The sequence below is a fragment of the Nelusetta ayraudi genome, unplaced genomic scaffold (assembly GCF_046127955.1).
Source record: "Nelusetta ayraudi isolate G7.1 ecotype Tasmania unplaced genomic scaffold, CSIRO-AGI_Nayr_v1 ptg000016l, whole genome shotgun sequence".
Lineage (NCBI taxonomy): Eukaryota > Metazoa > Chordata > Actinopteri > Tetraodontiformes > Monacanthidae > Nelusetta > Nelusetta ayraudi.
Genome location: NW_027466066.1, coordinates 2,639,733 through 2,665,329, shown reverse-complemented (window position 1 = coordinate 2,665,329; position 25,597 = coordinate 2,639,733). Strand labels below are relative to the sequence as shown.

The 25,597-nt window shown below is 46.7% G+C and overlaps 2 protein-coding genes across 3 annotated transcripts; both read right to left on the bottom strand.

Moving 5' to 3' along the window:
- Positions 1-21: 21 nt before the first annotated feature.
- On the bottom strand, positions 22-10,768 carry fbf1 (Fas binding factor 1). The gene is made up of 30 exons (XM_076023856.1): positions 10,242-10,768; positions 9,953-9,983; positions 9,437-9,484; positions 9,278-9,323; positions 9,126-9,195; positions 8,996-9,046; positions 8,772-8,904; positions 8,600-8,674; positions 7,966-8,109; positions 7,734-7,869; positions 7,478-7,623; positions 7,274-7,367; positions 6,744-7,187; positions 6,585-6,650; positions 6,192-6,247; positions 5,227-5,278; positions 5,089-5,134; positions 4,834-4,983; positions 4,641-4,741; positions 4,344-4,550; positions 3,974-4,081; positions 3,252-3,391; positions 3,022-3,140; positions 2,600-2,722; positions 2,315-2,491; positions 1,463-1,639; positions 1,238-1,375; positions 1,047-1,131; positions 818-948; positions 22-525 (listed from the first exon to the last, which is right to left on the bottom strand). The coding sequence occupies exons 1-30, from the start codon at positions 10,245-10,247 to the stop codon at positions 442-444; spliced, it is 3,384 nt and encodes a 1,127-aa protein (XP_075879971.1). The 5' UTR covers positions 10,248-10,768; the 3' UTR covers positions 22-441.
- A 4,595-nt stretch (positions 10,769-15,363) lies between these two features.
- Positions 15,364-25,515, bottom strand: LOC142886729 (cytoglobin-1-like). 2 transcript variants are annotated; one of them, XM_076023855.1, is made up of 7 exons: positions 25,390-25,515; positions 24,661-24,904; positions 23,204-23,304; positions 22,445-22,552; positions 22,182-22,324; positions 17,734-17,965; positions 15,364-16,131 (listed from the first exon to the last, which is right to left on the bottom strand). In XM_076023855.1, exons 5-7 carry the CDS (start codon positions 22,322-22,324, stop codon positions 15,982-15,984), a joined length of 525 nt encoding a protein of 174 aa, XP_075879970.1. In that variant the 5' UTR covers positions 22,445-22,552; positions 23,204-23,304; positions 24,661-24,904; positions 25,390-25,515; the 3' UTR covers positions 15,364-15,981. The 2 variants fall into 2 exon arrangements, with proteins under 2 accessions (XP_075879970.1, XP_075879969.1); XM_076023854.1 differs by lacking the exons at positions 23,204-23,304; positions 24,661-24,904; positions 25,390-25,515 and having other exon boundaries at positions 22,445-22,682.
- Between the last annotated feature and the right edge of the window lie 82 nt (positions 25,516-25,597).

The following is a 25,597-nucleotide window of genomic DNA, read 5'->3' as shown; positions in this document are numbered from 1 at the left end:
CAAAATAAAAACAAAGCTGCTTAAGACTGAATTCATGCTTTAATGCTGGAACTGGAGTCAAGATTTGTCATGGCTACCATAATTGACTCTGACCACTAGAGGTCAGCAGTAGGATCTGTCTTTGAAAGGTCCAGTGTGTAAAAAATTTTCAAGGAAGCCTACCTGATGTAGCCTTTCTTATATAGGTCACTGTCAGGTGGGCTTACTTCAAAACAAGTGTTGCGAACTAGGAGCAAGACCCTCATGAGAACCGTCCTACTGTTAGGAAAACCAAAAACACTTATGTTCAGCTTTTACCAGTATAAAATCATTAAGCCAAATTTGACACACTGGACCTCTTCCGTCCATCTCAATCAAAAATATCTATTTTAAAAAAATCTACTTGTAACAACATATTAAAGTATAAAAAGAATGCTACCGATTGAACAAAACTCATGGTTGTCAATCTGCGTCGAAAGCTGACTTATAAGGTTTTTTCCTCAAATTCTCCAGGAAGATCTGCTCTTCTTGGAGGTATTCACGGTCCTGGAAATGGAGAAACGTGGAATTAAAACCTGTAAAATGCATTAACTGAAGGCGAAAGGTGGATAGGTGAGCATCAACGTGCTAAAGTTGTATTAGCTTGTTGGCGGCTGTGTTTTCTTGGTTTCACTTTTGTGTCATTGCACAGCACCGTTGCTGTTTGCATCATTGCACAAATCAGAGGCAGCTGTCTTCAACACTGTTTATGCTCTCGTCAAAATGATTTAGGGAGAAACTGGCCGACAGACAGCTGTGACAAGGTAACTGTTGGCTTCTTTTGGCACGGAGCGGTTACCTTCTCTGCGGTGTACCTCCACAGAGCCAGACTGGCCTGAAGAGCCATGGACTGAGAGTTGACGAGTGAATTGGGGGAGGGAACAGGAAGAGTCGATTGCAGCTCCGGCACCGAAAACAGTAAATCTGCATCTGCGGATCAAAAAAAATAAAAGCATCATCAGCTGCCTGATTTTACATCAGCAATATCAAGAGGAAAAATAGATTTGAGAAACCAAACTTGACATCACCTGGTGCAACGGGTGAAGAGGTGACTGGAGGCCCTGGCCTGGACCTCTCGGTTTCCTTCTGCACGTGATTGAACCTCATCCGCTCCTGTAGGACAAAAACGCTCCCTGTTGAGGATCTTCCCTCACTTTGTACAGCAAAAAAAAAGATCTGAGTTGAGACGGAGACTCTTGAAACGTGGCCGAGCACCGACCTGCAGGATTCGCTGCTCCTGCAGCCGCAGCCGCTCCGTCTGGCCGTGGATGTTGGCGAGCCGGGCCTTGTGCTCGGCCTCCAGCAGCTTCGCCTCCTGCAGCGCCCGCACGCCCGCCTCGTGCTTCTCGGCCGCGAGCTGCAAAGACGGCGAAAAAGGAAAATTCCGTAAAATGTCCGAGACACCGACTCTTCTCGGCGAGGAATGAAAGCGCCGTTTACGCACCTCGCTGAAGGCCTCCACTTCCTGGGTCCGCGTCTTCAGCCTCAAGGCCACGCTGCTCATCCTGGCCTTCTCCTGCTCCAGCTCTTCCCTTTGTCTCTCTGTGGTCTCTCTCTCCTGCGTCACGGCCGCCTCCTTCTGTTTCAGCTCGGCGGCGCGAAGCTTCAGGTCGGCTTGTTCCTACGACACGAATAATCTTGTTGTTCAGCGCGGAGAAAAGTCGATCTGATCTTGAATCTTATAATATATATATCTGTAATTATTTTAGCAAAAACTTGCATAAACATTTAATATGTGGAGTACTTTCTACACATATAGATACTCATATATACTGTATTTTCATATACTGTAGATACTTGTAGAGGCCAAAGGCACTTTGTATTAATCTTGTGATGTTTGAATAAATTTGGTACCATAGTTCTTCTTTGTACTGTAAATATTTCTGAGGAATAGAGGCATCTGTGCCCTTGGTGACATCACAAAGGGAGCAAATTGGCATGGCAATGACATTAACACACACACCCTTACATACACATGTATGTCTATGTATGTCATTGCCATGTCAATTGGCTCCCTTAGTGATGTCACCAGGGGCACTGATTCCTCAATTTCTGAAGAAACTGACCTATGCTATCATTTCGCAGTCTCCTTGTGTTTGTGCTCCACTCATCTTGTGCAGGATGCAACAACAGCAGGAAACCAACGCTGTTTTGAAACGGGCTGCTGCAAACACAAGGCTAAATATTCTGCTTTCTGGAGATCTAATCAATCCCATGAGGCTTCGACCGGCAGAGCACAGGATGAAGAGTGGGAAAAAAAAAAAAAAAACCCGGCTCCACTCTGAAGCTGACCTACCTGAGCCAGACTGACGATGGAGCCCTCTCTCTTCTCCAAGAGGCTGTCGACCTCTCGCTCGGCCCTCTCCCGCCTCTGCTTCTCCACGGTGTGGAAGTGGGCCCACTCGGCCGCCAGCTTCCTGCGCTCGTCCGCGCAGTGCTGCATCACCGACTTCTGCTCCTCCAGCAGGGCGTTCTTAAGGGAAACAGTGGGGACACGTGACGTGGTCGATAGCTAGTTTATGTCTCATGTTCAGGTCTGTGCGGCCGATCGGTCGATTAATCGATTGGTCGTCGGCTTCACCTTTGCCCTCTCCAGCTCCTCCCTGTCGACGCTGATCTGCAAGCTGAGGGCGCGCCGCTCCTCCTCCAGGCCCCTCTGGCTGGATTCGGCCTTGGCCAGCTCGGCGGTCGTCTTCCAGCGTTCCTAAAAGAAGCAAATCAGGAGCTGCGTTTCCATGACAGTTTTTCGCAAAATAAAAGCAATATTTCTAAAAAAGTGCAATTGCGATTTGCAGGTGTTTCCATTGAAGCGCATAAGCCGTAATGAAACCTTTTCGCAATATTTGAGAGGTTTTTCGAAGTTTAGGGGTCTCCATTACCAGTTTTTTATCGCGATATTTAGGTTTTGCGCAATTCGAGGGGGTGACGGAAACGCGGCCGGCGTTTGACCGCAGATTTCGTCGACCTTGTCGCTAAATGGGAGCGGTTGGATTTGACAGTGACCTTCTCGAGCTGCCGCTGCTGCTCGCCGAGCTGAGCGTCCATCCTGGAGATGATTTCCTTGAGGTACGTCCTCTCCTCCGCCGTGGCCTTCTGCTGCTGGGCCAGGCGCTCCTGCATGGCTGCAAAACGCAACGGTGTGACTTTACACGACGCCCGCCGGGCAACTTGTCTCTTGACCTATTTGAGCAAAAGTGCACGCGTGTGCGCGACAGAGAGAAGGAGAAAGGTACTTCGGAGCTGCTCGTCTCTGCGCCGCGCCCCCTGCTCCAGGCCCTGAGCCGTGTGCTCGTGAGTGCTCTCCACCCGAGAAGAGAGCTCGCCGAGCCGCGAGGAGAACTGCTCCATCTGCTCCACGACCGTTGTGAGAGACCTGAGTGAAAGTGAAGTAACGCAGGGAAGAAGATTGGTTCCAGGTTTCAGTGCTGCACACTCAAGTTTGAATAATCAAGGTGCGCTGCTCTTGCTCTGCAAGGGAACGGTAAAGAACGGTAAAGAACGTACATAAGAGTGGAATTATACAGTCGTGGAAACATTTTTATTGTTGGACACCTTTAAAGTTTTTACTCAATCCAAATTATTGACATTAAATATTTGCCAGAGACCGTTTTTTTTGCATTTCAACAGGATTTGATGCATCAGAGGCACAAAAAAAATGGAAATCATTAAGTTGTTTAATTCCAATAAGACAAAATAAACAAAAGTCCAGAAGTTCCTGTACCCTGGATGAGTTGCAAAGGGTCATCTCGCTAAAATATCCAGTTATGAGCTGCACATGCAGCAATGTTAGTAGATGTTGGTGGCTGCAGTAAAATAAACTGCATTTAGAGACTTAAGATTGATTCTCAGCACTTACACAGCGCGTCACAAACGCGTGAGGTGTCCAAAAACTTTCTTCCACCAGTGTGGAAGCTATCGCAAAGTGTGAATACCCCTCAGTGCCTCCCTCTGTCACCTGGTCTGGGAGGTTGCGCTCGTCACTGCGTCGATCTCCTCGTCCTTCAGCTTCTTCAGCCGCCGCACCTGCTCCTCGTGGTCGTTCTTCATCTCCAAAATTGATTTTCTTGCCGGTCGAAACACAAGACACAAAATTTTGAACAAATCTTGACAGAGGACTTTTATCACGTTTGCACGCTTAGCTATGTAAATAAGCCATGATTTAAAAAAAACTGTTGGCATATTTGTTGTTCACTTTGTTGTCACACCTCTTATTTGTTTTTGCAGTTTTGGTTGATGAAGGCAGAATAATTAGTATCATAGCAGTAGCAGTATTCCATCTCTGTTGCTATGGCAGCCAATGTATTGCACGCAGAGCGGAGTTTTACCTCTGCAAGTCTCGGAGTCTCTCCACCTCGCGGTCCCTGTCCTGCTGGGCCTGGGCCAGCTTGCGCTGGTACTGGGCCTGCAGCTCCGATCGCTCCTCCTCGGCCTTCTGCGTCGCCGCCGCCAGCCGTTCCGCCAGGTCGTCGCACTCCTTCCGCGCCTGCGCCTCCCGCTGGGACGCCGATTCCTCCAGCATCTTCACGCGAGCCCTGGACGTGCGCGGAAAAAGTGTCCACCTTTAAAATGATGCACAAGCACAGAAGCTGCCTGGAGCCTGTACGCGAGGCGCTCTTAAGTACTTGTGCGTGTTCTCTATCAGCTCCATGTCCTGCTTGTGCCGCTGCTGGATGTTCTCCAGCAACATCTGGCCCTGGTCCCGCTCCAGCTGCAGGGTCTTCACCTGATCAGCAGAGACACATGGTGGGTGGGTCAGGAGGGATTTAGGGGGGCAGAATGGAAACACCCAGCGCGGATGTCGCGTTCCAACCCTACCTGACCCTCCAGCTGGATGATGCGAGCCTGTAGCGCTCGACTGTCCTCCGGCTGCTGCTGCTGCTGCTGCTGCTGCTGCTTCTCGTTGATTCTCTGCAGACCCCCGGCGTCCACGACGCCGCCCAGGCTCAGCAGCTGAGACTGCATCATCTGGACGGGCGTGAGCCAATGAGAAAACATTTCAATTTAAAGTGGTGGACAAATAGGATGTCGGTTTTAACAGGTGCAGTTGTTGCAGGCTGAGATGTTTCCGACCTGCTGCTGCAGAATCAGCTGCTGCAGACTCTCTGCAGAGGGCACCACCTTTCACAAGGCAAAGCGTGGATTTAAAACAAAGAGTCCACAAGTGATTATGATTAATACCGTAATTATGATAAAAGAGACACACGTACCTGTTGCGGGACGGCAATAGGTGCATTTTGCATTTGGTACTGCTGCGGAACGGCTAGAAAAGACAACAGACGTCGTTAGTCTCTCAAAATCACATCACAACATCATGGACCGAACAGCTGGAGATGCTGCGACGTTTTCCCGAGTCGACCTACTCCACGCTGAAGCAGGCGCAGCAGCAGATTCAGGGAGCAGCGAGCGCTGTGTAGCGCCACCCAGAGGCTGCAGGGACACCGCGGACGCCTGACCTGAGGGTGAATGATGAGGTGGGAACTGGGGCCAGGGGTGGGCGTGGCTAAAGCTCGGGGCAGAAACTGGGAATGGATGGGGAACTCTGGGAGGGAAATCTGTGGGATGTGATGCGTCCAGATGTTCATCACTGCGGGGGGCTACAAAGGAGGACTGCGGCGGGGCTAAGTGGCAACGGGATAGCATGTACAAGTAGAGGTCAAAATCTGGAGTCAGCTGTTTGTAGAAATTACATTCACGCAGGTTTTCTTTTTCTTTTAAAAAAGCCCAGTCTTCGGTTGAATTCACTTTGACAGCATTTACAGAAAGATGTGTCTCTCATCTGCGCTCCAGGGAAATGAGTCCATCTTCCACAAGGATCGGGGGGCCTTCGAAATTATCGAATATCACAATATTTGTCGTATGCGTTCGATATTATCAAATATCGCAATATTTGTTGTCCAGGGAAATTAGTCCATCTTCCAGGAGACTCGGGCTGTGCGATATTATTGAATATTGCGATATTTGCGGACTGCGTCGATATTATCGAATATTGCGATATTTGATGTACGCAATATTTTTCTAAATATCAACTGTACTATCAATAGATAGTACAGTTGTTACGGCACCGTGTGATTTGAAATACAATTGAAAATACAAGTTGCAATTTCTAATAAAACAGTAAAGTCCCTGAAAAAAATTCTGAGTTCAGCATAAACAGTCTGAAACCAACAAACTACCTTGTGTGGTTCTTCTCTCTCTGGCAGGGGCAGGGGGAGCCGTGACACTCGGGTGTCTGTGCAAGGAGTACAATGAAAAAAAGAAAAAACAGAACAATATTGAAGCTTAGAGTTTGCATACTTAAAGTCAATCTAAAAAAAAAAGTGGCTGAAAAGAAACCAGATTTGTCAGCACTGATTTTAAATGGAAGATCTTAGTGATCTTTGCTACTTTGTTAGTGTCAGTTTTTTTCCATTGTATTTTTCTGACCTGCCAGGGACTGCAGATGGAAAGTAGCCTTTGGCTAATTCTGGCATATTTACATTTACATGCTCATTAATATGCACAGCCCCTTTTAAATAAATAAATAAATGAATGAATAAAAACAACTCTGGGCATCAGAAATATCTCACCGGGATTCCCTGTCGGATGTCAGTGTGTCCCCTGCGGCTGTGTGTGCTTGTGAAATGACTTGTTTGCTTTGGAAAAAAGAAAGAAGGCATCAGTCAGGGAAGCGAAACAACCTCGTCTCAACATCGCAAGAACTTCATTTCATGACTCTTCAACGATACCTAACATTTGACTCCAGGTCCACCTCCTCCCCCGGGCCCGATGGCTCCTCCCTCCTCAACAATTTGTTCTCAGAGTCGGACGCAGACTGAGCTTTCTTCCGGCCGAGCACTCCCGCAAACCAGTTGTCTTCCTCCTCTTCCTTCTCCTGGCTCCTCGAGACCTCTGGTTTGGCGTGGACGGTGTTGCTGTCACCGGCCGGGGCCGAGGCGTCCACGGCTACTGCCGATGCGGAGGCTCCCCTCTCCACCAAAGGCGGGGAGGCCGACTTGGGGGTCTCCGATGGGGACTTGGCTTTGCCGTGATCGCCGCCGGGGAAGGCGAGGTGGTCGTCCGCCTTGAGGCCGAGCCAGTCGGCAGAGCTGCAGTGCCGGGAGGAAGCGGAGGAGGAGGAGGCGGGTTTGGGTTTTTTCTCCGGCGATGAACTGAGATCCTCCGTGGAGAATCTGCAAACAAAATAACAGTGTTTAGTTTTATACGACTGGCATGTACAACAGTGACATGGAGCTTAGACAGACACACGCAAACGCACCTGACTGACTGTCTGCGGGACTGGCGGCCTTCAGGCGCAGACGCCAGGGTGGGCTGGTAGGAGCCGAAGGTGAGGTCGTCTTGTGGTAGGGTTTCTGATAATCAGAGACAAACAAACAAACAAAAAAAAAAAGCATTGATTTGTGTTTTTGTCTCTTCAAACTCGGGACCGCTGCTGTGTAGAAAGCGGCCTCGGCCTTCACACCGGATGTTTTCTCTGGCTGCGGCTTCCCTTGAGGCCGAGTAGGCTCCTCCCTCCTGCCTGCCAGGGGCTGATCGGGGGCGCGAGGTGAGTTCAGGTTTTCCAGGATCTCATCCAGTCTGGTCCGAGCTCTCTGTGTGGGCTCAACCCTGGGTGACGCCCAAGAACAGCAAAGGAAGAAGATAATACGAAGATTTAGTATTTTCATCTCTCCAGGGATCCTTATTTACAATCTGTTTATAATACCAGCAGCTGCTACCTTTCCTTGCTGGACCAGAGCGCCGTCTCTTTTTTCTTCGGTTTGCTCTGGTCGCTGTCGAACCCCAGCGTGTCCATCAGGTCCTCCTTGTCGTCATGCTCGAACATCAGATCCGCTCGGCTCCTCGCCGCCTTTGCTAACACACACACAGTCAAACGTGGCGTGTTTGCGCTGCTCGCAGCTCGGCAGTTTTTCAGAGCAGCAGCGGGTCGCAGATTTTGCAGGCTCTTACTCGTTTTAGCGTTGAAATCATGCGAGGCCGCGGGAGGGGTGGAGGGTTTGTCGGGCCTGGGTTGCTGAGTGATGGATTTGGACGGTGCCTTGGGTTCATCTGGAAGCAGGTCTTCCAGCAGGTCTGCCAGGGGGTCGTCAGGATCTAGAGTGGAAATTGAGATAATTAAAAAAAAAAAAACCCAGTCCACAAGACCTCGAAGTACTTAATCTTTTTTTTTTTTTTTTTTTTAAATAAATAATCCTTAAAAACATTGTGAAAAAAGCTACAGTTATATCTTTAATTGGCTTTGCGAAAGTCCCAAATCCCAAAACTAATTTTTGTATTTTGCTATGGTATGGGAGAGGTCAGTTACTTTACACACACAGCAGCTGTAATGATGTGCTAAAATCGGCAGTAATATAAGTTTGTGTACATTTCTGACCAATCCGCCGACAGTGATGAAGCACATCTGCAGCCGCTCGGTGAGGAAACTCTTTGATTTGAAGACCAGTATGGACATTACACCGGTGTCGCATCACGCTCCAGTTGTTTTGTTATTGTGCGACGAAAGAAGTTAACCGGAAAAACAACTGCTAAATTATACAAAATCTGCACCCGTGAGGTTCAAGGGGGTCAGCGAGGTCCAGCTCACCAGAGACGCTTGTTTTCTTCTTTGCAGCAGACAAAGGTTGAGGGTTCGACTTCTTCCCTCCGGCGGCGGGTTCATCTGAGTGAAAGGTGGAAGACGAAACTTCAAAAGCTGGTGCTAATGTGATGCTAATGACGAGGAAACAAATCTGGTGCATAAAAATAAACTCAATTACCTGCTCCCTCTGGTTTTACCTCACTTTTTACAGTGGGGGAACCTTTCTTTGAACCCTCATTACCGAGCGGCTTGGTTTGCGCACTCAGCTTTTTCTTAGAGACGAATAGGTCGGCGTCCATATCGTCCATGTCCTGTGTAGAAACAGACAGAGGACAAAGAATCGGACCACAGGAGCCACAGAGAAGGACCTTGTCCTGGGTTTACCACTGCTTCGTGTCCCACCTTCATGTTCTTCAGTATGTCGTTGGGATCTGCTGCAGACACATCAGAGTCCTTGGGTGGAAAGGAAATTATTTCTCAGGACATTGCAATTTTCCCATTAAAACTCAGCACCGCCTCTTTGCCCAAATACCTCAGACTCTCCTCCATCCCTCTTCACCTCGTCTGCCAGCAGACTGAAGATGTTATCGGAGGCCGATGTGCTGCGAGAACAAGGTGCAAAATTCAGAGTTTGAAATCATGACTGTAGGAAGGCGTTATTGAAAAAAAAAATCTCAGTCTTACCGATTGAGGCCGCCAACGCGCGATGCTTTACCTCTCGCTGGCTGTTCTGATGTTAGAGGTTTGAAAAGTTTGGAGTTAAAACACTTACACTCTCAGTCATCATCTCGAATTGTAACGGCTTTGTAACACCAAAGGTTTGGAATAAAATAGCTCACTTACTTTCATCATCGAATAAGCTGTCAAGCAGATCATCGTTGCCAAACAGACCTTAAAAAAAAAATCAATGAACAACATGAACTTTACAATAGGCTTCTACAAGAGTTCTTTAGCTGTTTAGTACAACTATTCCGACTGTTTCAATACACATAAAACCACACACTGACTCATTGGGCAGAGGCTGGCTGGCTGGCTGGCTGGCTGAGCCGTCATAAATTTTACATCCTGCACCATGTGAGACAGTAGTCTTATTTCACAAGGCAGTTGTTGTTCCACTGGCCAGTGATAGCTCAGCAACAATAAAAAGAAAACCCGCTATGTGTTGAGCAGTTAGCTTGTGATCTCTGGAAGTGCTTTAAGAGAGAGAAAATGCATCAGCCCCTGTCAGATAGGATAAACTTTGTTGGTGCAAGGACAAATGGGGAATCTCATATGCTGACAAACCAGAACAGTGCATATGTTTTATCATAATTATTGGAAGCAGTGAGGCAAAACTGTGAGCTGATTTATTGGACTTACTTTTGGATGAGTTGCCCTTTAGCCTTGTTGCCTGAGAAGAACAGCAAAATAGCATAACTTGGTTGAATGGTTTACTATGAAAGTTCAATAATTTATATAATATATATATATATACTATAATTCAACACTTTTAACACTGATTATTATAATTAAAATATGTTTCACATCAACGAAGAATAAACCAAGTTACATGACATACACGTGACGGCTACAGGAATGCAAAATGCCTACTCGTTATTTTATGATAACAGCATCATGTAATCAGGAATGATGGCTAAGTTTGACTCACCATCATGAAGTTTTACGACAATGACTGATGTGGGAGTTCCGGGGCTAGCTAGCATAGCTACAGTTCACTGTAGTAAAACTGGTCAGGCGTCTCCTGTCTCCATGGGTAACCATTCCGGTGCTCCCCGCAGGTCAGCTGGCGTGTTGGCAGCACAATGCGCGATGACGGCTCGTGGCGACGTACGCAATCATGTCGAAGTCAGTCGCGACGTCCAGTGTTTGTCAGCATTTTAACTTTCGCAGCAATTTCGGTCGCAGGGACGATAGTCGCACCATTGTAGTGCACCGAGACAAGGCTAAGTAGGCTAAGTAGGCTAAGTAGCCGTGTCAGCTAACAACTTCCCAACTCAGTATTTCGGTTTAAAACTTTAAAAAAAATATATATATATCATTCAGATGTGTTGATGTCACTGCGCTACACGGCAACGGGAAATATTGGTACATATGGAGGGTTCCGGCAGTGTACCATTAGTTTTGAGACGCACAACTGCAGACCACAACACCGGGCGCCAGATTGACCAGGGATTTCCTGTTTACAGTCCGAAGTGCATTGTGGGTAGCTTTCTTAAAGGCAATAGGCAGGAGTTTGGCTTTTGCTGTTCTACTCCCGTGCGTATCACAAAATTAAAATGCGACTATTTCTTTCGACTCTGATAAATTCAACGACCTTTCGCGGTCCTAAACATGTTAACCACCAGGTGGCACCAACGCTCAAGAATCCTTCGGAACAAAATGACCTAAATGATTGATAATCGAATTGTATGTTTAATTGATTGAGGACATTATTAGATGCATGATATGGATTCACCAGAGCGTGCCTCTTTCTAAGTCTTATTACCTTGTACTTCAAGATTGATTCGGTAGAGAGAAACACTTGTTTTTATGTTAAAGTGAACATATTTCACACAAGACGCGAAAAGTAAAGCTAACATCTGGCCCGTTCACATCACATTTTATCAGGGCGTTTTCATTGGACAGCTTTCACTTTCCAAAGTGTGGTGAAAATTTGTCCAAATTCTAATAAGAAATACATGCAAATATAGTCTCTATACCCATCCATTCATTTATTCAGAGGTATTCAACATCCAAAATCATTGCTGTTTTACTCAGATGGTGAGTTTTGAACGGATTCAGCATGACAGACAGTACGTTATTTTAATTCTTATTTTCAGAGCAAACATGGAAACAAACAAACAAAAAAAGACCTGGTAATTTATTTTTTTCTTAATGCAGTGGCACAGATTATTCCATAAATTACAACCCTAACTGTATCTACTTGGCATGCATTCAACCTCTTGCAAGGAATGCATGCAACTTCATTTTCTGCACTCTGCTGTTGTTTCCTGTTGAATAATGAGAGCAGCCGTCGGACAGGGGGAAAGGGGCCGCGATCAAAACAAGCCTCTGTGTTTTTCTAGTCCTTTTTTTCACTCCTGGCAGGAGTCTTGTGGCGAGCTGACACATGAGTGAGAATTTGATCTGTGAGAACCGACAAAAGAGAACCGACAGGGTGTAAGTTTCACAAGCAGGTAAAGGAGGAAAAGACAGATGATTATTTTGTGTTGTTGTACCCTGATTTTGATGCAGTGGTATATATACTGAAATAACAGTAATATAAATGATAAACCTCAGATGGGATGGGTCGTCTTTGCTGCAGCTGGAAGCACAGGGAACGAAAAAAAAATAGGTTCAAAATCACAAACTGGTGTGTGCAAAGTACCATGATTCATAAAAGTATGAATTCCCCTGACTTGGCTGAACACACCTGCCTCAGATAAAAGGAGCGAGATAAGACGAGCAACAAAACGCCTGTTGTGCAGCGCTGCAAGGTACAGCGCAGCAGTCTGTCCCTGTCAAGATCCTTTACAGCCGCATTACAGTACGCCGACCAAAGGAGGCGGTGCATTTATAATGACCCATCTGAGGAGATGACAGATTGTTGTTCTGCCTCTGAATCATTTAGTATTAGCAGTGTAGCGGGCGAATTCTTAAAAGCTAAATGTGGGGCAGGCATCTTAGCTCTTTATGCATCTGTGCCTCTGTAACATGCTCCACTGCTCCACTTCCCCCCATCTCCCCCCCCCCCCTTATCTAGAGAAGCACACACATTCTCCAGCGTGGCTCCCCGCTCGCCCTTCACAGTCAACTGTGGAGATTTGTATGCGTGTAACTGTGACCCAAAACAGCCTATTATTTAGCTGATTTACTGTGTTTGGTTCATGGATACAACTCAACAAACAGTGGCCCGTGAGCCAGGCAGCGATGGCCACAGAGGTTTCAGGTTGTTTGTCCGTAATCAGTGGTCAGTCAGCGTCACTTCACGTCAAAGTTAAAAGGATCTTTCGAAAATGGTTTAAATCAGTTGATTGCATTCAGCAGTTCACTGACTTTAAGCCTAATGTGTGGGAATCAAATACTGTTTTGCACTGAGTAAGACATTTTTTTGGGCATTTCACAGGACTTGTCCACGAAATGGTCTCATTTTGTACACATTTTTGGATCATTATATGCTGGATGCCACTGAAGCAGAAGATGAATCATGAAAAAAAAGAAAGAAAATAGAATTGAATAAACAAAAATTCTGAAAGCCAGAGAAAATGACATATTTAGCCCTCTGTTTGCAGCCTGCCGCAGAAATGTCCACTTCTGTCACTGCCACTGCTAGAACCGCACGCAAATATTAGATGGAAATATGAAAGTATGTTTGGAAAACAAACCTTACAAAATGCCTGTCATCTCACGTACTGGTAACATTACTACATACAGTACTACTGTATACGTAATATTCGGAGACTGTGATGTCTCTTTGGAAGGCAAACTTTCTTCCTCTGCCTGCTTATGCTGACCTGACTGTGTGGCCTCACGGTCGTTTCTGCGCCTCTGCCGCTCCGTTACTCTTCACGTATGGCACGTCTTCCTCCACGGTCTCCTTCTGCCTGTCACGGTTGAACAAGAGGAGAGTCACAGCGTCCCATTCAACATCTTCGCCCATTGACAAAGGTGACGTTTCCACGGGGCTTCGGCTATGAGCCGCTGTTTGCTTTCACTCTGCGGTTTTGGGGCGATTGCACTTTAGGGCAATTAGCTGCCACAAAACTCATCCGCTCCGATGGTTTTTCACAGACCGTCTTTCTCGTTAAGGAATCCGGAGTTCAACCGCTGCTAGGAACAAGGTAAAACATTAGTATTTTTATTTTTTTTTCATCTGTACAATTTGGCGTCTTATGGGTGTTTGTCAGTATCAGCTTAGCCCAGGCTTCAAATTATGTGGATCCTACTCGCGTATTGATTGAGGGGATTGTACGTCATCGGAGCAGATTAAACGCCAACTCAGAGCGGATTGCGTCACGTTGTTATGACTTCGCTAATCGCCATTGTTTTTGTTTTTTTTAGGAAGATTGACAGACGGGGGCCCCAGAAACAACACGCCGTTTCCCACTGTGAGGTTAGAGGACGAAACCATCTCTTCATTTCCATCGCCAGGTCCGTTTAATCAGCTTTGCCGTCCGGGTTCTTGACTCACCATCATGTTTTCATCTAAGTTTTCATTCCTAATCAAGGGGAATGGGAGGCCAATTTGATTTAAATCCAATTGAAAATTTTGCGTGCTGCTAAAAGCGAACGGCCACGAAGGACAAAGTCGCAACTATGTTTGTTTCTTCAATTCAGACATTCAAATGAATTTTGGACCTGCTAATTATTTAAGTAAGGAAAATACAGAGAAGAGTCGCAAAGCCTCCTGAGTCTTTTGAATCAAAGAACACGGCCACAGCCTCTACTTACGGCCAGATTTTGCCCGAGTATCTCTGTCGCAGGATGAGGGCGATGGTGGTGAGAACCGCCATGGTGGTGCACATGGTCGCTGGCCCCCCTCGACCCCCGACCCCTCCCTCCAGGGACCCTGGGTGTCCTCTCGGGAGCGCTCGGCTGTGTTCAGACCAGTGAGACCTTCCCCATTTGAAAAAGGCTCCGCTGGTTTAAAAAGGCAGCGTTTTGTGCTGTAACAGTCTCGACTATTCCTGTCTTCCCTCTTGGCTCTGACTCATGATTGGAGAGATTAGCACCGAGGATTAGCCCGGATCAAAGACGGGGGGGTGGGTGGCGGTGGAAGGTGGGTGGTGGTGGTGGTGGGGGGGCTCTCGCTGGAGGGAAGCGGGAGGCAAACAGAGCATGCTGTTTGTTTCTATTCTGAAAACAATCCACCTCGACGTCACGCCGTCAGCATGGCCGGCTGCATCCAGACCGGCGCCGCCTCGCTTCTCGTCCAGAAAGGCCGCGTGTTCTTACGACGGGGCCCTGAATGGGTGCTCCGCAGCACGGGATCTGGCCGGAGGATTAGCACGCCAATCAAGCGGATGTGTTTTCTTTTTTCTGTTTTTTTTTTTTTTTTTGTATGGCTAGCAGAGGGACAAGGTGGCTATTATGAAATGACAGAGCAGCGTTTGAGGTATTTGAGCAGCTGAGCCACTTATCGTGCAACTCAAGGAGTCGGACATCGGTTGGAAGCCCGACCTTGGGGACATGTGCAAGCATGCATGGGTGTTTTGCGTGTTTTTCAACAGTAAAACTTCAAAAACACCTTGTTCTCTGCATATTCAGGCTGAACGGTGGAGTCAGGCCGCATGTTGGGCAATTAGAAGCAGGAATAAGCTCAACAAATAATACTGGTACAGCGCATAGAGAGCTCACATGTGGACTCACAAGGATGCTGGTGCTGCTGCGTGTGTTACGCTGGTATATTGGGTTTGACAAAATGCAAGAAGATGCCTTTTGGTGCTTGTTGTCGAGAGAGAATAAATGTACATTTAAGGGTACATGCATGTGTACAGGCCTGCTAGAGAAGTTGACGTAGTGCAGTTTTGGTTGTAGTTATTATTTGTGTGTTACTTCGGAAAACAACAACAGCAACAACACACCGTGAAGCAAAACAATGTAAACAGGACAGCAGTTTTTGAAAATAGTTTTCCAAACTTTTTTTTGTGTCTTTGTGTAAAGAAATCATCATAACTTGATGTTTTGTTTTTCAAAGACGCATGTTTCAACACACTCTTGAGACGGGAGGCATTCTGCTCAGTTTGGAGCAAACAAATCCCAGTGTCCTTCAAAACGATGAAACGGTCAAAAACTGTTATTTGCATTACTTTTTATTTCAAAACTTTTTTAAAATTACAGATAGAAAGGTGGGTTCTGATGAAAACAACAACAGCAACACCAACAAACTGCAGTATGGCAGGCGTAAAAATAAAATCTCATGACATCAACACAAGTGGACACAGGTGGGCCAACAGAAAGTAGTTCACCAACCACAACAGAGTCAGAACGGTATTTACACGCACGGAATGACAGTAAATGGCAGTTTTGCTCGATATACACATTCGGTCGAAGGCACATCCAAGTCTCATGACCCCTTTCAGTTTGCGTTGGCTATGTCTTTGTCTTGATTCCCCTCTCACTGCTCCCAATCTTTCTGAAAATTAATGTATCATAACAAATGGGAGAGCGTCAACATTCCCTCCCTTCTCCTTCCATCTCTCTTTGTCCCACTCCCAGCCCCGCGCTCTTTTCAGATAGCTTGTATTTATTTATTTTTTTTATATGCTTTGCAGCTACACTGCATTCCTACAAAGGTCAGTACAGTCAATTCACCCCCTTCCCAAACCTCCCACCGACCCCACTGTCCAGAAGACTAGTGGACTCCAAATGTGTGTGTTCCGAGGGCCTAACGACCCGAGCAGACGGCTTCACTCCGTGCTCCAGCCCACTTCCTTGTAGACGGCCGAGACGCTGCAGCACATGTTGGCCAAGAATTTGGTCCAGGCCGCTGCCACCTCTGGGGTCACGACCTCTGCGAACGCCTCCCCGAGGACCTCCAGGATCACGCCACTGAGGATCTGCACAAAGAAACCGTGACGTAAAGTTGGCTTCAAAACACATTTTGCTTTGTTGATGGTCATGGATGATTCAGATAAAAAGACACTTTCTTTACAATATAATTATAATACAACCCGATTCGTATGAGAGGTGTGGTACTGCTAAACACACTGCTGTTTGCAAGCTTCCATCCCTGTGACCGACACTAATAATCAGCGGTGGAGCACCAAGTTATCGTCAAAACCCCAGGATGATTGCAAGGCTGCGTGAGTGTGAACCCCTTCCAGAAGCACCCAGAGTGACAAAAGATCACTGAGGTTTCAAACCTGAATTCATCCGCATCCATCTTGACAAGCTCCAGTCTGAGGTCAGAAGATCCCGGTACGATGTAACGGATCCGATTGCGATAAAAAAGCAGGAAGCGGACGCTGCGAATGGCACTGAAGTGAACCAAGTGTATTTAGCCTTTGTGAGAAAGAGTGCAATTCTGAGGGAGAGCACGCGTTAAATGCAAGGGAGACTGAAAACTGTATCTTCCTGAAGCGCAAGTAATTTTTCTTTGTAGATTGACTGAACCAACATCCTGCCATTGGAGTCACAAAAAAAGTTATCACCGTTCTTGGCGATATTTATTTTATCCAGCGAAATAAGCTGTATGATTTGCTCTGCTTTTGGTTCTCCTGGGCTTTTGAGTCATTCGAGTCACTGAGTCAGTCACAAAGGCTGTGTAGGAATTCATATGCGTGCACAAGCTCCGCCGACTCTCAGAGCAACTGAGTGATTGTGAGTGGTTCTGGGCTCCGGTTGTTTGTTCACAGTTCAGGCTCAGAGCAGGAAGTGGGAAAAGGGAACTCAGTTGAAACAATAAATTTAAACTGCTGCTTTAACCACTGAGTAAACAGAGTCATTGGTTTGATATTATTTACACAACTCCTTTCAGATTGTCGGTAGCTGCGTTTCCATTGCCGCTAGAATTGCGCGAAACCTAAATATCGCATTAAAAAAACTGGTAATGGAAACACCTAAACTTCGAAAAACCTCTCAAATGTCGCTGAAAGGTTTTTACGCTGTCATGAGGTGGTTTTTCAGACGCATCGATGTAGAGGTGTATCGTAAAAGTGTAACGGAAACGGAAACGCATTTACACGCCAACGGACGTGACGCACGGGGGGGGGGGGGTCACGACCAGTTTGCTTAAAATCGCTGTTCCAAAATTCTGTATATTTTGTAACTCCATCTTCTTCAAAGTGGGGTCTTGCGGGACGAGATTTGACGTGAATCCAGATACTGAGGTGACAGTATCTGGATTCGCTCCAGTCACAATGTCGCCAGGCAAAAGATACAAACCCTATCTGAGCTACTTAACTTCTTCCCCAATCCGTTTAGGCTCGCCTGACCCCAATTTACAATGTATACCGCTCAGCCTGACCTTATTTCGGTGCGGGCCGCCACACCCTAAAAGTCCAGTTGTCACAGATCACATGGTTCAACAATCATTTTTTTCCACCACAGGAGTCATGACTAGGCAATCACCCTGGGTCACTATTTTGGCAGCAGCCCAAACCGCTCAGCCTCTCGGGTGCGAGTCACTTCCTTATTTACTCTGCCGCTAATGACTTTACCTTAAAGTACACGGGGTCAACCTTGTGTCGTTGCGCGTGGCCCTTGCCCAGCACCCTCAGCACCGAGGCCACCTTGTCCGAGTTGTCCAGGCTCTCCACCAGCGTGTTGATGGCCGTCATGACGCGGCGAGCGTGCTTCCGGAGCTGCGTGCTCCTCTGCAGCTCCTCGGCCTCCTCGATGTGCTTGAAGTCTTTGAAGTACTGCTTGGACGAGGGGAAGTTCACGAAGAACCTGCAGGAGGAGGAGGAGGACAGCCAGACTTGGTGAGCGACGAGGTCGAACTTTATTTTTGTTTGTTTTTATGCTTAATTTCCTTTCACCGCTGTCTAAATATTATCTTTGGCACTTTGGGAGCGCCGCGCGTTCCTCCCGTGAAGAGCAAAAACACGGCCTCGAAGAATTTTGTTTAAATGCTCTACTGTGATGTCTGCAGCCTAAAAGCTTAGCGAAGCGGTGACTGCTCCGCTGATAAAGGTGTATTTATGTATCTGCACTACTGCTCCCCAGAGGTCTTTGGCAAAGTTCCAAGAAAGATTTTCACATTTGGGCCCAGCTGGTCGGATCCGAGCGTTTCTTTTGGCTGCGCTGCTTCGCATTAAAATCATTTTTTGACAAATATCCGGGATGCTCACATACCGGAGAGGTCTTGACCGTAAACCAAAGCTGGGTTTTTTTGACACAGACATATTGATGTATGGGGTTTGACTGAGAAACAAATCACAGTTCTCAGCCGAAGATTTAAATGTGCTAATTGGAAAATTACACGCCCACAGCACATTGACGTAAATGTGATCACGACTGGCTGCGGACCAGCCTGTGGATGTGACATGTATATTTAACCAGCAGCGGCAAGCACGCCGCTGACACAGCGGTGAATCTGTCCGCTGAAATATGTATGTGATAGATGGACTTTGCAGCTGAAGGTCATGATTCACATTGATTTACTACTTTTTTCCCCTCTTCTGATTCTGCTGAATTCCAGCCGACAGAGCCCCACGTTGTGCAGAATTCACTTCACAATCCATGATGAGCAAAATATTCCAGTACAGACAGTTTGTGTGGGAAGACCAGTTCTAGAAAATCACCCCTCTGTGATGTCACAAAGGGCACCTCTCCCACTTTAGTGACAACATCCACCGCAGAGTGTTTGTTCTATCTGAGACCACCTCACAGCTGCCTTGTTTGTTTTTTCTAACCTCATCCAGACATGAAGAAAGGAGAGCATTTTTCCTTTTTGCAGGAATGTAAAACTGAGCGTTTCTGCAGGAGGCTGCAAACAGAGGGCTAAAAAAGGTTGTTTTTTTTCCTGGAGGAACTGGGGGGATTTTCAGACAATTTATTGTGCGACGCTGCGCCACTGGAGTCCAGAACGAAAAAAAAGCAAAAAATAAAATTGGTTTTTATACGGGACCTTTAAAGATTTAAAGGCTCAGCGTGAGTCCCGCGCGAACGATAACAACGGCGCTGGCGAGGTTTGTATAATTAAATAAAATCTGAAGATGGAGCCCATCTAATCCAGAGCCCACTCTGCCTGGACCTCCCTCAGCGTTCCTCAACACTTTCCCCCGCATGGGCAGCCAATTACATTTCTTTTTTTCCCCCACAATTTGTTTGTTGACTTTTCATTTTAACTATCGTACATTCCTGGACACATCAATACAACACTGAAAGAACAGAAACCCTTTTACCCCCCCCTCCCTCCCCCCCACTCGCCTCCCTCAGTAAAATCTGTGGGACGTGAAGTGTACGCACACAAATATGCATGAAGAAACATAGTTCAGTCAACGTCTTCATTTCTGTTTCTACTACGCAGTCCTAATACTCTCGACATGAAATTAGCAGTGAGCCATTTCAAGGTCATAAAGGTGGTGGCATCTGTCCTTGTCCAGGTCACGAAGGTTTTTCATGAAGGTTCGGAAAGAAGATCGCGCCTTTGGAAAAGTCCTCTATTTTTTTCCACTGCCAAGTTCGTTGACAATTCTGTAATCCATTGAGCCAATTCCATTTCTGCTCCTACTTCCTTGGCATTTGGCGAGACGCGAGCATTTCACTTGGGGAACTTGCGATGGAGACGGAGCTGTATGGAAATTGGGGGGTGGTACAAGGTGCCGCTTTAATCTCTCGGCTCCAGGTGCCTGGGCACATTGCGGGGCAAAACACTCGCGGTTTTTCATGGGAGAAAACTAATTAGGATCGGCAGAGTTTCATCTTTCCGTCTCGTAATTGCATGACCTCTGGTTGCATATAAATAGCCTCATTAGTATTTCATGTGGTCACTGGACTCTTAATCCTCTCCCCATCTCTTGCGCTGAAACTGGCTGAAGCCAAAAGTTACTAAACTGAACGGCCGCTTTTTTTTTTTCTCCGCTTTGAGCCTTTTGTCCGACCGACAGGCCTCGTCAAGAACCCGAGCGGTCGCTGGAGTTCAGCCGAGGGACAACGCTCGGCGTCGGAGGGGAACCTAACGTGGTCGCGCCGCGTTATCGATCCACATTCTTGGCATTCCTCCGGGGCTGAGGAGGACCTTTGAGACGGGATTTGAGGAAACGGCGGTCAAAAAACGTTGCCGCCGAGATTCATTTAGCTGTTGGGTGGAGAACCGTGGGGTTTCACCTCCGTGCCGACAGCCGGTTAGTTTACTTTGGTGAAGTTAACGCAGAGCTGTCACTCCACTGAGTCCCGCGGTGCAGGGTAATAAATGTTGTCAGACATGAAAGGAAGCCGCCGAGTGAAGACAAGACGCGCGTCGAACATCTGGCTCCCTCGTATTGAGCAGATTTCACCTCACCGGGGTTCTTTTTTCCGCTTTGGGCCCACTGTTGGAAAGCTAAGACACGCTGCTCCTGAAAACCGACGACCCCTTTGTGACGTCACAAAGGGTGAGGACACCTCTCTCGGGGGTTAGCGACAAGTAACGGCAGCTAGGTGGGAGCGCCTCCCTGTTTTTGTCTTTCCAAGCGTTTGGGGGGCAAGTGTGAGTTCAAGCAGGAGGGAATCTCTCGCGGGAGGCTGTAAACATGCTGTTAATGGATATTTGGGCAGTGAATCATTTAAAACTGCTCCAATAAAATTCCAGGGTGATAAATAAAAATTATTTTGGAGGGAATTAAGTGACATTAAAAAAAAAAAAAAGGCTGGAAAACAGAACCTTTGGACTCAGACAGGCTTATTTGCCAGCCTTTTCCTTTTTTATAGGTTTTGTTTACACACTTTTTCCCCCCCACGTAGTGAAGTTGAAACTAAACGTGTTTTGGCCTGTTTACAGATGCCAGTGCCAGGGCGGGAGCCGAGTGCATTCTCCAGGTGGGGCGAGGAGTGATGGCGCTTGGTGCCACCTCTCCTCGGCGCGTGAAATATTATATAAAAACTTGCAACCGTTTTTGTGCCTTGCGGTCGATTTGGCACACGATGCAACAAGCGTTTTCTATTAGTCGGTCGCCGTCCTCGGCCGAACCTTGGCGGCTTGACTGAACGCTTCCGACCGTTTGGAAGGGAAGAAACAAAAAAAAACAAAAAAAAAAACAGAACAAAACAAAGAAACCGGCGGCGGAGACGCGTTGTTAAGCAATTTGGACGGCGGGCGTTTGAAAAAGATCCCGCCGCGTCTTTGTAAAGTTTACCTCCATCAGCCAATCCGCCCCTCCCGCTCCCTCACCTCCCTTCCCCTGCCGACAGCAGCGACTCTCGGAGGACTGAACGCAAACAATAACGCATCCTTTCAAGGAATGATTGACTAAACAGACAATGTGAAATCTCATCCCTCTTGGAGAAAAGGAGGAGGGTCCGCAGGGGATGGGGTGGAGTGGGGGTGGGGGGGGGTCACGCTGCTGTTGCCCCCCCCCACACACACACACCACCAGGCAGGCAGGCAGGCTTTCAAAACATGACCTGCACCAGGGGAAGGGAGTGGAGTGCCGTGGACGTCTGACTGATGGATTAAAATGTTCATCCTCTGCATTTTACCATGTGGGGGAGAAAAAAAAATCTGGATTAGGGAAACGGGAAGAGAGGTGTGAGTATTGGCGGGGGTGAAAAAAAAAAATATGACGGGGTGTGTTTCTGCCTGCAGGCTGGAGCAGGATGATAGAAAAAAATATATAAAGCAAACAAACCCACACAGCCTGAGTTAAGTTGGCTTAAATCTTTGCAGTCGCTCCGCCAGGGAGACAAGGTGGGGGGTGGGGTGTGGGGTGTGGGGTGCATCAGCGGGGCATGTGGCCCCAGCAGGTGCAGGGCGCCACTACCCGAGGAGAAAAATGCTAATATGACCTTATTAGCGATGAAGGGATGAGCAAAGTCAAATTAGAACAACAACAAAAAAAAGTTGCAAAAGCAGAACTGAAAAGCAGCACTTCTAAAAAAAAAAAAAAAAAAAGGAACCCCGACAAACAAACAAACAGACTCTTTGCGCGCCAAGTTGTGGCCACAAGTGAAGAGGCAGACGTACCGCACTAGGATGGCCACGCCGGCGTCGTCGCAGCTCTGGTACACCTTGGCCCAGGAGTCCTGGATCATCACCTTCTCCTTGTCGGTCAGGGGGCTCGGCTCCTCCAGGGGCTCCGTCCCTCCTTCTCCCTGCATCCTCTCCATCTGGCCAAGAGCACAGTTGTGCACAGCTGAGCACGTGCACAAAGGCAAGGCGCAGACCACTCCCTCAATCATCCTCATCATCATCCTCATCATCATAATGATAATAATACAGGAGCAAACCTCTCTGCTGTGGCTCTTGGAGCTTTCCTTCTGCTGGGAGAGGGCGAGAATTCCTTCCACCCCGCGGACCACGGAATCTCTGCCGAACGCGAGCGGGCGCGCGTGTGTCTGTGTGTGAAGAACAGGCTGAAACAACATAAGAAACACACGCAGGGGACGGGGAGGAGCCTCTCTACTCTCTCTTTTACATACTGCCCTCTCTCTCTCTGTCTCTCGCTGTCTCTCTCTCTCTCTCTCTCTCTCCAGCCTGCGCTCACCTCACCTTGGTGGTGTGCGATTTATTTATTTATTTATTTATTTATTTTTGATGAAAACCAGGCAAATCCTTAATGAGACATTCGGAGGTGTAATGCCCTCAAACGCAAATGTAAGATTACGACGCTGGAAAATAAGATAAAGAATCACACTGTGACCTTTTAATTTTTTCACCCCCCCCCCCAATTGCGATTGTCACCATGGCAGGCCAGGGACTTGGGGGAGATTAACCTGTAATGATATTGAGTTTCTCGCAAAGCCCTCGAGCTACGCAATAAACGTACAAAAATAAGCAACAAAAAAAAACAAACAGTTGAAAGGCGGAAAATTAAACGGAGTGACGTCTGTACATATTAATCCGAATTTAACGCGATACGTGTTGTATCAGCAGGCTTTCACTCCATTCTGCTTTTGATTTTTTTGCCCCCCCACCCCTGTACACGCACAAACCCTTTGAGGACTCACGCGGCGACGCTCTTTGAAAAAAAACATACATTTTCCCACCTTCACTGTGGGCAGAGGTTATCAGCAGGAGGAATTCTGGCCCCGTTGTCACGGCTGAACAGTTGAAAATGGCCTCGCCGGGCGCAGCGAGCCACCAGGCCCTGCCAATTAGACAGGATTGTTAAGTTTCGCTCGAATAAAGGAATGAAAAAAGAAAGTCAGGAGCAAGACAATGCAGTCATGCAACCTGTGATGAAGACAAACAAAAAAACATTTAGACAGAGTTATGAGAGGGTTAAAAAAAAAAAAAAAAAAGGTTTGCTGGATGTTTCTTATGTTAGAAAAGCTGTGAGGTCTTTCCTAACACAGAAAAGACATCACCTTGGCCCTTTCAACAGCCGGCTGTAGAAAGAGCCATTTCCCAGTAAATATTTTAACTTTGGTTAAAGGTGAGGGTAAAGTTGAAACAAGCCCATCTCAGGCACTCACAACTGTAAACAAGGCTATGAGGTATTAGCGAGCCCTCAACTGGATGGATGTGCCTTTTGTCTGTCACCGGAAACCTTTCGGCCTTGGTTCAACAGTGGATCAACTGTGTTTCTGACAAATGGTTTGCGAGGCTGTACGTTTTTTTTTTTTCTCCTCAAAGGTTTAGGCAGACTAACCTTAAAACGATTCACGTGATACCTTTCACCTAGTCCTCTCAGATAAACAGAGGGCCAGTGGTTTGAACGTTACACCTCAAGGCACCTCAGCGAGTTGATGCAGGGTTAATGAGTAATGACACCTAGTGGAGAGCCGGAGTAACAATGCTCATTTGACGGGATGCTTCCAGAGACACAGTTTGCATTGAATGGAATAAGGGTCTGTTGTGTGAGTTGCCGTTGATTTCTTTTTTTCTTTTTTTCTTTTTTAACATGTATAGTCAATCAATCAATCAATCAATCAATCAATACCTCATCAATTCATGTCCAGATACTTGACTGGAAAGGTTAGGACTCCTGTTTGACCCAAACTCACTTAGATAAATTACTTCTATGAACGCCTGTCCCCAAACAAGCTGAATGAGCACAAACTCGTTCAAAACTAAAATTCAGTTTAAAACTGTACAAAGATATATTTTTTAATTTTTTCAAGTCGGCCACACTTCCTGATATGAGTCAAGATGTTCAAAAGTTGTCAAAAAGGTCATACTATACACTTCTGTTTGTTTTTTAAAGAAATAGTTACCACTTTGATTTGACCCAAACTCACCTGACTGACTCCACAACAGTCATGAAACTGGATGAAAGTCCACAAAACACATCTCATCACATACATTTGACGAAAAAAAAAAAAAAAAAAATCATCCCATACACTTGTTTCATATTTTTAGAAAAGAAATGGGGTGACAACTTTGAGTTGACCTCAGTTCACTAAGATGACTAACAGAGCAGATCATGAAACAGGGTCGAAGGGCGCGTAAGAGTGAAAAGGTGCAACAGCACCGAATCCTTGTGAGAGTGAAGAAGACGAACCTTGTTGTCCAGCCTGAGGCTCCCGTCTGCTGTTTCCGCATATCCGCCTCGAGCATTTCTTTCATCAGTTGCAAGTTACACAGGCGGTTTTTTGCCATGACATCAATGCTGGAGCTTTTAGGCCCTGCTGGCGTCAGTGATGGAGCTGCAGGGGCACGATTAGACCAGCAAATCTGAAAGTCCATGATGAAAAAGTATTTTCTCATCATGCAAAGGTTGGACTGCCACTTGCAGACTGGGTTTCCTGTGAATGACAAAAAACAAACAAAACAAATAACACATAATTGTGTGTTCAAACAAGCACGTCTGAAAGTTATCAATAAATAACTTAGATATTGTTTTTCTCCGTCAGTGAAGTAATGTAACACTAACTTAAATGAGTGTCTCTACAGTCTCTCCATGTGACTAAACAACAAGACTGTCAATTCAACAAGGATTCAACAACAGATTAGATGATGTTTATGTTATGGCTCACCACTTCAATAACTTCTATAACAAGGGCATTTATTGTTTATTTGCCTCAGGTGTTCCTATGAAAGAGGGTAAGACGGTTGGCAGGCTAGCAGAAACAGTAGCGCTAGCCTAGCACCAGTGAACTCTGCTAAAGTAGAGGACTGGATGAAATGCGTTGAAACGGATAAATTGCACAGTGGCTGAATGAATGAGGTCCAACGTAAAACAACAAACAAACAAACAAACAAACATTCTGAGCCACCCCTTTTTCAGTACATTCATTGGGGGTGGGCTGGAGGGAGGGAACGAGACATCCGTGCTGGGGACGCCACTGACTAGAAGTTGACGTCATCTATAAGAGCGTTGCTTTCAATTACACCTCGCAACTTCCGCTTCCCAAGCTCCACTGTCAATAAAGTGGTCAGATTTAAGGATAATGACGAATGACGATGCAGAATTGTTGACTATGATCTCTTAGAAAGGA